Raw genomic sequence first — 13,020 nt, 5'->3', positions numbered from 1 at the left:
CCTGAATCCATGGTGATGTCAGAAGATCAACTTGGTGTTGAGGAGTGTATGTTGTGTGGTCTAAGTGGTTTATGACTTGTGGTAGGGGCCGAGAGTTCACATCCAGCTCATGTTATATGTCCTTTCAATAGAACAGGCGTGCCTAGGTCAGTGACCTAGTTAGTAGAGGCAAGGGGACCCTCTCCCTTATCTCTCTTTGTATATATCTTCGTACCTGAAAATAAATTAAATTAAGGAAGAACACCCACAATCAACGCAAACCGCAATCTCAGTAAACGACCTAATCGGTAGGTAACACCACTGGTCTCAGCATGGCAACAGGCCCTAAACCACCCCGTCCGCCCAGCTCCTACCTCCGCCTGAGATATATCAAGTGTTAACCAACACTGAAAAATTGGAATGCCAGCAAATATTCAGGTAAAGTTAGCATCAGATGCGAATCGCTAATCAACGTCATCATTCTACCGTCAGTCTCCAGTTACCCATAGTGCTATCCGGGCTATCCAACCAACACTGCTCTTCAGCTTTCGTCACGTAACGTAAATAATATATTTTTTACACACACTCACACTCCTAAGATATCCAAAGACTAATAGATACTGTAAGAATAATTACACATATGCACCAGTAGGTAGATACACTAATAGGTATATACATATATATCAATAGAAATATACAAAATTATACCATCTTCAACAAGTAAACTGAACAACGATGAAATACATAAACACATATACCAATATTCAGAACAATAAGTGCATGCACGTATAAGAAAAAAATGATTAACTAATGCATTAAAAAGATCCCACATACCAAGACATAAAGTGATCACATAATTCACTACCAATTCTTCAAATTAACATAGTATCCCAAAAAATCTACATTCATAAGATGTAAATAATACACAACAAATTCTCCAATCCACATAGATCTACCAAAAATAATTGTACATACCAACCAACAGCTAATACAAATAAACTAATACAAACAAACAAACACATACTACGAATAGCAGATATAAGATTCATTAATACCAAACATTATGTAAACATATCAAATCTCAGATATATAGAAATCAATAATTATATACCAAGCATCTCCCAGTGCAATTTTGGCACAATATACTTACAAGATATTTTTTCAAATTCATACTATATACAGTAATATCAAAAACAAGCTAAAATATCACCTCTGCCATCATGCACTCAAATATGTAACCCATGTATAACTGTAAGAGGCTGTCAGATAAAGGTAGACAAGTAAGGTAGATAGAGGGGTAGGTGGCGAGAATTTAATTTTTATGAGTTGGATATTTGATAAATAATAGTCTAGGCGAAGGCGTTGCATAATCTCGCTCCTCGTCTAAAGTTTACAAATAACCGCTAGGGACCCGATTTAATTGTTGTATTATGCTGATACAATAATATGTAAACTAAGCCAGTGATCCATTGATTTCGGGATTGCTTGAGTTAGCAGTATTGTTTAAGGCGTTTGTAATAGTCTCTCTGATTGGAGAAGGGTGGAGAAGAAAATTCAATTGGTTCATGGGAGTAAAGTCAAGCCCTTAGGGGAGGCACTTCTATTATATATACATACATACATACATACATACATATATATATATATATATATATATATATATATATATATATATATATATATATATATATATATGAGTGGAAGGGTGGTGAGATAAACACCGAGTAATGTTGGAGTGTAAATTTACTGACGTTTCGTCCTTAACAGGACTTCTTCAGAGTATGAGTACATAAGCATACAATCAACATATATATACACGCGTTCATGTCCGCGTTCCTGCTAACCCACGCCATTCGAGTCCGCTTGTTTCCTCATCTCCCGGCGGATGAGTCGTCCGGACATTTGAGACAGTTTGATGAATCCGTCCCTGTGATTAAGGCAAGGCTGAGATGCTATATATGCTGCCTCAACTAGGACACCTACTACGCAACACAGGATTGAAGATTGCCAGCTCATCCAGCATGAAAATTGGCGAAATAGTGAGAGGTAAGGAGAGAAAAGACAACATCACTAATAGCGTGGTATACAAAATACCATGTAGCAGCTGTGAATTGAGCTACTTTGGAGAAACTGGGAGAGGTCTACGCGAGCGAACATACGAACACAAGAACGACCTAAAAGCCCACCGCACTTCCAACGCATTGGTGGTCCATTTGGACCAACTTGGACACCTTCCCAACTGTAGCGGGGTAGAGATTTTACAACAGGGGTTAGAAAAGAAAAAGAGGAAACTAGTTGAGGCAGCATATATAGCATCTTAGCCTTGCCTTAATCACAGGGACGGATTCATCAAACTGTCTCAAATGTCCGGACGACTCATCCGCCGGGAGATGAGGAAACAAGCGGACTCGAGTGGCGTGGGTTAGCAGAAACGCGGACATGAACGCGTGTATATATATGTTGATTTTATGCTTATGTACTCATACTCTGAAGAAGTCCTGTTAAGGACGAAACGTCAGTAAATTTACACTCCAACATTACTCGGTGTTTATCTCACCACCCTTCCACTCATTCTGTCGTCCTTCTGTCCAACACACATATATATATATATATATATATATATATATATATATATATATATATATATATATATATTTCTAAATAGAAATGTAGTAGCACATTTGTAAATAACACACAGGAACCCACAGTCGGAGAAAGAATAAACTTTGAATAAAGAATAATCCTATATTTCGGCTATCAACTGTAGCCCTCTTCAGGAAAGTACATAAGATAGAGAACAGAGGGGACTTATAAACTACAGTAAGAAGAGATGTGGACAGTTGACCTCACTCAGGCGCGGGGCAAACTGGGGTGGCGGAGGAGGGAGGGGGTGAGGAGAGGGGAGGATGTAATGTCCGCATTAGCTTATTTATTGCTGCGCGTGAGATTATGTCAGGTGTCCACTGCCCTTTAGAAATATTAATATTAGGGCATTCCTCAATTAATGCTGATTCGACTATTTTCCTCCTGAAACCACAGTGGGACTTGAACACTAATCTGGCCTTACCCCAGTCGAAAGAATGATTCTTATTTTTAACATGAAGAAATACAGCCGAATTTTCTTGCCCATACCTAATTGACCTTTTATGTTCTGCCAATCTAGTGTTCAAGTCTCTCCCGGTTTGACCCAAGTAAACCAAATCACAATCTTTGCAGGGCAAACAATAAACACCAGGTGACTCAACTTCCTTCGGTTTTTGTTGAACGTTCACAATTTGCTTACGTACGGTGTTAGGATAGTGATAGGCAATAGTGAGACGTTCACGAGGAAACAATTTAGTAGAAGAACTGACGGTATTATTGAATGGAATTTTTAAAATGTCCTTAAAGGAGCGGTGAAAATTTGAGGGGACGGAAGTTTTAAAATGGTTGGCCCTAGCCTTACTGAGGGCTTGGTCCAGAAACCAAGGTGGATAAGCCAACTTCTCCAGTTGACATTTGATCACCTCAATCTCTTGGTCCAGAAAATGAGGACTGCAAATCCTGAAAGCCCTCAAGAAAAGGCCAGAGGCAACACTTTTCTTGACATTGTCAGGGTGATTGCTAAAAAAGTGGAGATAACTGCCTGAATGGGTGGGCTTACGGTATACTGTAAAGAATAAATTATCATCAGTTCTTCTTAACAAAATATCCAAGAAAGGGATTTGGTGTCCTTCTTCCCATTCAACTTTAAATTTAAGATTCGGGGTCAATTGGTTCAATTTATCATGGAACACTTCAAATGGGCCCCAACTGTCATCCCATGCCGAAAAGATATCGTCTACGTACCTGAGCCAAATCATTTCGGGCGGTTTGATGCTGGGCAAAAGGGAACACTCAAAATACTCCATGTACAAATTGGCCAAAACAGGAGACAAATTGGAACCCATACTAAATTGAACCAATTGACCCCGATAAATTGAACCAATTTAAAGTTGAATGGGAAGAAGGACACCAAATCCCTTTCTTGGATATTTTGTTAAGAAGAACTGATGATAATTTATTCTTTACAGTATACCGTAAGCCCACCCATTCAGGCAGTTATCTCCACTTTTTTAGCAATCACCCTGACAATGTCAAGAAAAGTGTTGCCTCTGGCCTTTTCTTGAGGGCTTTCAGGATTTGCAGTCCTCATTTTCTGGACCAAGAGATTGAGGTGATCAAATGTCAACTGGAGAAGTTGGCTTATCCACCTTGGTTTCTGGACCAAGCCCTCAGTAAGGCTAGGGCCAACCATTTTAAAACTTCCGTCCCCTCAAATTTTCACCGCTCCTTTAAGGACATTTTAAAAATTCCATTCAATAATACCGTCAGTTCTTCTACTAAATTGTTTCCTCGTGAACGTCTCACTATTGCCTATCACTATCCTAACACCGTACGTAAGCAAATTGTGAACGTTCAACAAAAACCGAAGGAAGTTGAGTCACCTGGTGTTTATTGTTTGCCCTGCAAAGATTGTGATTTGGTTTACTTGGGTCAAACCGGGAGAGACTTGAACACTAGATTGGCAGAACATAAAAGGTCAATTAGGTATGGGCAAGAAAATTCGGCTGTATTTCTTCATGTTAAAAATAAGAATCATTCTTTCGACTGGGGTAAGGCCAGATTAGTGTTCAAGTCCCACTGTGGTTTCAGGAGGAAAATAGTCGAATCAGCATTAATTGAGGAATGCCCTAATATTAATATTTCTAAAGGGCAGTGGACACCTGACATAATCTCACGCGCAGCAATAAATAAGCTAATGCGGACATTACATCCTCCCCTCTCCTCACCCCCTCCCTCCTCCGCCACCCCAGTTTGCCCCGCGCCTGAGTGAGGTCAACTGTCCACATCTCTTCTTACTGTAGTTTATAAGTCCCCTCTGTTCTCTATCTTATGTACTTTCCTGAAGAGGGCTACAGTTGATAGCCGAAATATAGGATTATTCTTTATTCAAAGTTTATTCTTTCTCCGACTGTGGGTTCCTGTGTGTTATATATATATATATATATATGTATGTATATATACATTTATATTTATATATACATATACAGTATATGTATATATATATATATATATATATTTATATGTATATAGATATATGTAGTTTACATACATATATATATATATATATATATATATATATATATAGTGTGTGTGTGTGTGTGTGTGTGTGTGTGTGTGTGTGTGTGTGTGTGTGTGTGTGTGTGTGTGTGTGTGTGTGTGTGTGTGTGTGTGTGTGTGTGTGTGTTTGTGTGTTTGCGTGTTTACCTGTTTACCTCGAGAACGAGTCGACCACCCTAGAGGATGAGTAGAGGATAGTATGCATTTTTGAGGTGATGTTTTAGTGTGATCCTGTACCTAACCAATAGGTGCATTGTAATTGTCATTTACCCCACTTCTCTATTCTTGTGTACATTTATCAGTTGCTGTTGGTCATCAGTGTAACGTTATCATCCAAAGACCTGACTTCATGATGGCACGTCTCTCCAAAAAAAGATTTTTTTTTTTTTTTTTTTAAAGAGTAATACATTTTAGCCCCAAATATATTTCATCGTATCGACGTAGCGTGAGTGAAGATTTGAATGATGGAATGAATGTTAGTATTATGTAATAATGTTAGTATTGTGTAAAACTAAGGAATTATACGGAATCCCTAGATATTTTATACTATGTCAAGCACTTTTGGGAAGTATGAAACTAATTCATTTCGTCTTGACCATGTATACATTGCATATTGATATTGTACATTACCTCAAGTGTTCCATACATTGCGTTTATGGGCCTATTCTATACTGCATTCCTATAGGGAATAAGATTACTGAACCCCACCAACCACAGAAACATCCTACATGAATGTATCGCAGATTTGTGACATTTATGATGTCTGGGTGAAACTCTATAGACTGGAGTGAGCTTCGTGGCCCGTTGACCTTCACATTAACCTGGAAGTTACATGGTCCCTGGTTCGACATACTGTAAATATAATGTGTGAAGGAGTGCGCTCCCTGACCCAGAATTGATGAACTGATGGTTTCAGGTTGCACCGTCGAGTATCCACCGGAAGGATTTTGACTTGGAGACATTCAGAGCACAATCGTGATGAACGGACACAAGATTCGAATCCTTCGTGATTCTGAAACGAAGGAGGATGTTTTGAAGGACATCCTATCCCAAACAAAGGTACTCGCACACCAACGCCTGAAGGTGTTTTCCCATAACGTCTTTATACTGTAAGGTATAGATGATTTGGTAATAGTTATCCATTAGTGTTTGCTTGGTAAATGTCTTGGCTTACTACGCATGATCAGTTACTGGCATCTGATCCATAGTGTATCTGAATGATGACATCAGGAAACGTGTATGTACTGTGCTGGTGTAACAAGATTGTTAATACTCGTAGATGCAAAGTAAAATTTAAAATATTATGTTACAAAGCAAACAAATTAAAAGACAAAAGGGATCCAGAAATGAATTGGAGGATGGGGTAAAAACATCGAGAAGATGACACTGCATGCAGAGCTGCGTTGTCGGTTTGTTCGCTCCCGGGATGATACTTATCAAAAGGACACAGTTTTGAGGTGGGAGAACATTCGAATGATCTAAGGGTGGGTTTCGTGGATTAGTGGAGGGTGGAAGTGAAAGATGAATAGATCTTCTAAGGCGTTGAGTGAATCAGAGGTGATTCTGTAGAATGAAAGGAAAGTTTGGAATAAGGCGTAATACGGTGAGACTAGCAAATATTTGGGAGGTAAAGACTGCTGCAGTGAAGACAAGGAGTTGAGTTCTTGTCTCTGTCTGCATGACCGATCCCAAGGTTAGACCGTAAGCTATCTTCATACATAATAATAGCAGGGAGATAAGAAAACGAATTTGTAGTCTCTCTGACTTGCATGACCCATCCCGAGGTTAGACCGTGAGCCATCTTCGTATATGTTAATGGCAGGGAGATAAGAAAACGAATGTGTAGTTAAGGCAAGGCAAGGCAAGGCAAGGCAAGGCAAGGCAGGGGCGTACACAACTGAGCACTTCGGGGACTTGTACATGCAGTAGAACGAGAAAGTCGATGAAGTGTGTGCGCCACCTCTTCATTCATTTGACGTTTGCTACCGAGAGCGACTCACATAATTCCACTAGACAAATGAAGGTTTGACTGAATTTTTACAAAACAAGGTTCATGTAATAAATACAAGCTACAAACAAGAGACAGGGGTTATTTCATGGATAACTTCCGAGCAACAGAACATCGAGGGTATTTTGGTGAGCATTCTAAGATTTGTGAATTGGTATTTCTGACTTTCTCAGCTAATCTATATCTACAAGATTGTGTGTTTATCACATGAACTGCACTCCTTTTTTTTGAAAAGCAACATATTACTAGTTCTTTTATGGGCGAAGGTACATTGGCATGTGGCCGAGTTACTTGTCACTCATTGCTGATCAATAGAAATGATACAGGAAATGTCGTTGGTAGGGCCACTATGGCTGTCGTAAGACGTTAGTTACCATTGGTAGCTGTATTAGGTTTAAAAAGGGACACATTTAGTAGAACATGAAACTGAAGTACTGAAAATTCATAAGAGTTGTTTCATTCAAATGTACTATTGATGACATTTATCACTGGAATTAGGAAGAAGATTCCTTCATGGTTCTCGAACTGGACGACATAGTTCGCAAAGTGGAGCGCTGGAGACGCCTTCTTCCTCGAGTGGATCTTTTCTACGGTAAGTAGATTGAACCTCAATTTCTTTTGCAAAAAATTATGCATCGACTCTTGACAACGTCACCGCACATTCAGGAAAGTAAGTTTATCGACGTATTGATATAGTCTGTGCGCTCCAAGGAGTCTGTTCAGGGTGTGGCATACTTGGTGATTTACTAATAACCATTCTGCCAAATCAACCTTGGTACATGCCTCTCTCTCTTATTTTCTATCTATGTGCTATTTGAATTTGTTTTTCATATTCTGTATATAATAAAGGAAGCTATATAGTACAATGAGTATCACTTTTTAGGATTATAACAATGATCTGAATAAATTGTATGACACGTGGCAATAGCGCTTTTTCCCCCCATGTTGCCACGCTGAGGTGTCACAGGTGAGACAGGTGTGATAGGGTATAGGTAATCGTTATTATAATCATAAAAAGTGATACTCATTGCACTATACAATTTCTTCTACTATATACAGAATATAGAAAAATAAATAGTACGCCGATGGGAAATAAAAGAGAGAGAGAGAGAGAGAGAGAGAGAGAGAGAGAGAGAGAGAGAGAGAGAGAGAGAGAGAGAGAGAGAGAGAGAGAGAGAGAGAGAGAGAGAGAGAGAGAGAGAGAGAGAGAGAGAGAGAGAGAGAGAGAGAGAGAGAGAGAGAGAGAGAGAGAGAGAGAGAGAGAGAGAGAGAGAGAGAGAGAGAGAGAGAGAGAGAGAGAGAGAGAGAGAGAGAGAGGGAGAGAAAAGGAGGCATGTACTAAGGGTGATTTTTCAGAATGACTAGTAGTAAATCCCAACGTATGAGTATACCACCCCCTGAAGGGACGCCTTGGAACGCACAGACTATAGCAAGTGCTAATATGAATGAGATTTCCACTCACTGTATACCTGAAAAACGACAGTTACACGTTTTTATTTGGGTACAATGACTTCATGCCAACAAGCGTCAAGGAACACTTATTTTCTCAATTGCACGATTTCTGTTAGTTTAGAAAATTAATAGGTTTTCACCTGATCCTGTTTTCTTTCTAATCATATGAAAAACTTCTTCCTGTATGCTAAATTGCAATAACCTACTTAATGTTTATGTTAATTCGATGTTGATATCAGACTGTGTTTAGGGCCCAAACATGTATTCTGGTGTATGATACAAAATTGACTAAACTTTAGGCAATTAAGTATCATACAAGGATGATATGATGAGATTAGGATACTCATATTAACCTGCCTATTTATACTTCAGCGGTGAAATGCAACCCAGAACGTGCCATAATAGATATACTTGTGAGCCTTGGATGTGGATTCGACTGCGCCTCAAAGGTTTGTACCCCTCTCTATTTCCGTACCATAGCATTCCATCTAGAGGGTGTAGTAAACTTATCCACATAAGTTCCTGCCATCTATGAGTATGTTTCTGTCCTTTTTGCTGAAGTTGGCTGCACCAATCGCCATTTCTTATACAGCAGTCAATTTTGGAATGAAAATTACCTTCTCCGTTCCACATACTACACAAAAAGCAAAACACAAAGGCTCACATTATTAACAGTTACTAGAAATACTTAAGACCCTTTATCGTGTCCCCTGCCAATGTCGCCTTCTCCCTCGACGCGCACCAAACCATTTTCCCAAGGGATGATTCTTTAATTTTGCAGCACCCTTTCTATAGGAATGTGATAAACTTTTATCCAAGCTTATCTTTCTTTTGTATTGGAGGCTAAAACTTTCAGATATGAACATAGATGCCTGTTACTCGTGTTAGGAGCTCGCCAATGCGAATCCCTGTGTTTCAATTTCAGAGTGAAATAAGATGTGTCTTGGATGCTGGCGCAAAGAGCTCTCGTGTCGTCTTTGCCAACCCGGTTAAGCGGACCTCACATCTTCATTATGCAACGAAGACTGGCGTTGAACTCCTCACATTCGACAACCTAGATGAACTATACAAGATTAAGAAGACCTATCCTAGTGCCAAGTAATTCTTCATACTAATTCTAGTTATCACGAGACATTCCTATAGGGCATATCTAGGGCAGGGGTGGGCAACCTTTTTAAGTGCGTGTGCTAGAATCAGCAAAACTTTTGATACAAATTTTCCTCGCATGCCTACTGAGTAGAATTATAGGCCCACATACCTAATTCTTGTCGTTTTGGCAGACTCTTGCTACGTGTTCGATGTGATGACAAAGATGCCACGTATATCCTCGGAAACAAATTCGGCGCCGAACCTGAGGAAACTAGGAACCTCCTGCGAGAGGCCAAAGACCTGGGTCTCAACGTGATCGGGGTGGCCTTCCACGTGGGCTCGATGTGCAAGCGCCCTTCGGTCTACGCTGAAGCAATTGCTACCGCTAGGAGAGTCTTCGATGAGGCTATGGCGTTTGGCTTCAGTCCCTATCTGTTGGACATTGGTGGAGGTTTCAGCGGGGGAAGGGACAACAAATTCGAGGAGATAGCCGAGGTGGTCAGTCATCAGTTGGATCTTCTTTTTCCAAGAGATGGCATCACAAAGGTTGGTGGCGTGGGTTATTGCTAGGCCATTCATCGCTTTCCCCCTCTCTCTTTTTTTTTTATTATCTCTCAGGTAAAAGTACCAAAATGGTGAGTCGGTTCTGGTCCCAAAGACCTAAATATAGGTTTTAATACATACTGTAATTTCTTTTGTAACATGCTTATTATCATATAATCAAGATAACCGAAATAAACAGTGAGAATATTTGTTTTCACGAATGTTTAAGAAATAATTGATATTCTATAACATGGTGAGTCTTAAGATTCTCTAAAAGTCATTGTAATGCTCTTATGACCCATTTCTACTATTTAGGATACTCTTCGATATATTCAACGCATAAATAATTGTTTTCTATACTTACTAAAGGTAGAATAACATTAAAAACTCTATAGTTAAGCAAACTATATTTTGTGTGAATTAATGAACAATGTATTATTTATGCCTAGTGGTTTATACCTCTTTTTTTTTTTTTTTTTTTTTTTTAGATAATCAAATAAGTTCATCCTTTCAGAATGTTTACAGCTTTTGTAGCCACCAAGCTTCCTGTGCCATATAATACAGCCATCATATTTCCCTGCAAGGAGAGTTGGGACGTCTCCTCTTTCCGTATTTTACCTCCAAGGAAAGCTGAGGCATAAGTATACTTGGATATGGCCGATCTACTTTATAAGGGTGACTGGTTGGTCTTGTTGGTAAGTTTGATAAGGAATCCAGTGTTTTTTCAGATCATTGGCGAGCCAGGTCGCTACGTTGTGGACACCTCTTGCACACTGGCAACCCAGATCACGGGCCGAAGGAAGAAAAAGGACCCGACTGGCCAAAGGGAGGCCATGGAGTATTACATCAACGATGGGAAAAGTGGATGCTTCGAAGAACCCATGAGATCACTACCAGTTTCTCTTTCTTGTGGGGTATGTAGCAGTTCGGCTTATATAATCTTACAATTATTTTCATTTCAGATAATCAGGGGGAAATTGATGTAAAAGATTGATAACAACTCTCCATAATTCACATTGTTCTTCTGTGTGTTTGAGTACGTGCATGCACGCATTTTTGTGTTTATGTGGATATTTATGTGTATATTTGAATCATTGTCACCTTATGGACAGTATCGTACCGTTGCTGAAATATAGTTTAGTTTCATAGTTGGCTGCTTGTAGGGGAATGTTCTAAGGTAGGAGGGATGTTGATGTGTATGGTGTGGGTAATCCTAGGTGAGTAGGAAGAATGGAAATACTGTTACATCATTGACAAATTTGATGGTGACTGTTTATTCTTTCAGTATCAAGCGGTACCTCACTCATAGCGCTGATATTCTTGATGGGAGTATTTATGTGTGTGCTGTGTGTGTATGTGTGTATGTATGTATGTATGTATGTGTGTGTGTGTGTGTGTGTGTGTGTGTGTGTGTGTGTGTGTGTGTGTGTGTGTGTGTGTGTGTGTGTGTGTGTGTGTGTGTGTGTGTGTGTGTGTGTGTGTGTGTGTGTGTGTGTGTGTGTGCGCGCGCGCTTGTGCACGCGCTAACGTATTAATGAAAAACGTATCTATCATGTAATATAATAAATATACCTTGATAAGGAGATTTAAACTATTTTGCAGTGTTGCCTAAAGGAAAATAAGGTTTCATCATTAAAAATAGATAAATACTTTGTGATTGATTCGGTTTAACGTCGTGAACTCCTTGTATGAGGAGGCTAGGATGGTACCCCTTACAGAGGACTCTGTAGTGTGGAATTTGATCAACCATACCCATGGTTCAACTCGCTGGCGTCTACGTTCCGACTGCCGTCACCTCGACCTTCGCCGCAAGTAGCGACACTCAAAACCGCTCGGCCAGTGAGCATCCTAATGCACTGAAGATTTAACAAATCTTTGCACCCTTTTCTAGGCGAAGAAGCGAGAGGAGGTACCAACTACCATATTTGGTCAGACATGCGACGGTCAGGACGTGGTGTGCAAAGACGTGGCACTTCCCATAATGCAAGTCGGGGAATGGTTGATGTGGGAGGATATGGGAGCCTACTCACTTTCGAATACCTCATACTTTAATGGTTTCGAACCCGCTCAGGTCATTCCAACCATGTCCGCGGAACTTTTGGTAAGTGTTTTACAGGTCCAATCAGATACTCCACTGAATGATGCTCTTGAAATCGTGACGCTAGATTTTGTTTGGAGAATCCCCCCCACCTCCACACACACACACACACACAAAGCCCTCACTTCGATGACATCCCCTACTTGGACAGAATCTTCGGAAGTCTTCATTGTGTAGATGAGATGAACTTTAACGGGTGGTTGAAGATTGCACGTAGTTCCTGGGATAAAGGATTATCTGAGAGACCACGAAAATTCACTGACGACGCAGTGGGTTCTCATTGTTGATCGACGACTCATAGATTCAAATATGTTAAAGTGATGACAAACTAGGCACTTTTTGTGAGCATGCTGCTCGTTTTTGCTACTTCATTTGAGTACAAACGACTTTGATTACGATTTTTTGTTTTTTTCAAATTTTCCAAATGTCAAATTAATATTGCGTCATATATTGAGAAGCCGAAAAACGAACTAAAAGAAGTTAAACCTATATAAAATTTAGACACATTGTTGAAACGTTCATACGGAAGTCTAGAATATTGTAACCGAAGTCGTTTCTACTCAAACGAAGTAGCAGATTGAGGTAGCATGCTAGCCTAGTGTGCTGCTACCTTTAGTAACTAATGATTTCATATGTCTTGATCCGCCTATTTTTTCTTTCAGGATTCCTATCTTTTTAGATAGATACCCGTGTAAGTCATCGTAAGTCC

General features: G+C 39.7%; 1 protein-coding gene across 1 annotated transcript in view; it reads left to right on the top strand.

The window, feature by feature from the left end:
* Nucleotides 1–6,099: 6,099 nt before the first annotated feature.
* The window catches only part of LOC143020477 (ornithine decarboxylase-like), a 14,737-nt gene continuing 7,816 nt past the window's right edge, over nt 6,100–13,020 (top strand). The window contains exons 1-8 of the mRNA XM_076176901.1: nt 6,100–6,180; nt 7,135–7,257; nt 7,628–7,721; nt 8,954–9,030; nt 9,507–9,679; nt 9,862–10,216; nt 10,942–11,127; nt 12,105–12,314. Coding sequence (XP_076033016.1) covers nt 6,100–6,180; nt 7,135–7,257; nt 7,628–7,721; nt 8,954–9,030; nt 9,507–9,679; nt 9,862–10,216; nt 10,942–11,127; nt 12,105–12,314 — 1,299 coding nt within the window. The remainder of the gene's footprint in view (nt 6,181–7,134; nt 7,258–7,627; nt 7,722–8,953; nt 9,031–9,506; nt 9,680–9,861; nt 10,217–10,941; nt 11,128–12,104; nt 12,315–13,020) is intronic.

This window comes from Oratosquilla oratoria, chromosome 40, assembly GCF_046742065.1.
Source record: "Oratosquilla oratoria isolate Oo_2021 chromosome 40, ASM4674206v1, whole genome shotgun sequence".
NCBI classification, from domain to species: Eukaryota; Metazoa; Arthropoda; class Malacostraca; order Stomatopoda; family Squillidae; genus Oratosquilla; species Oratosquilla oratoria.
This window is presented reverse-complemented; position numbering and strand designations above follow the sequence as displayed.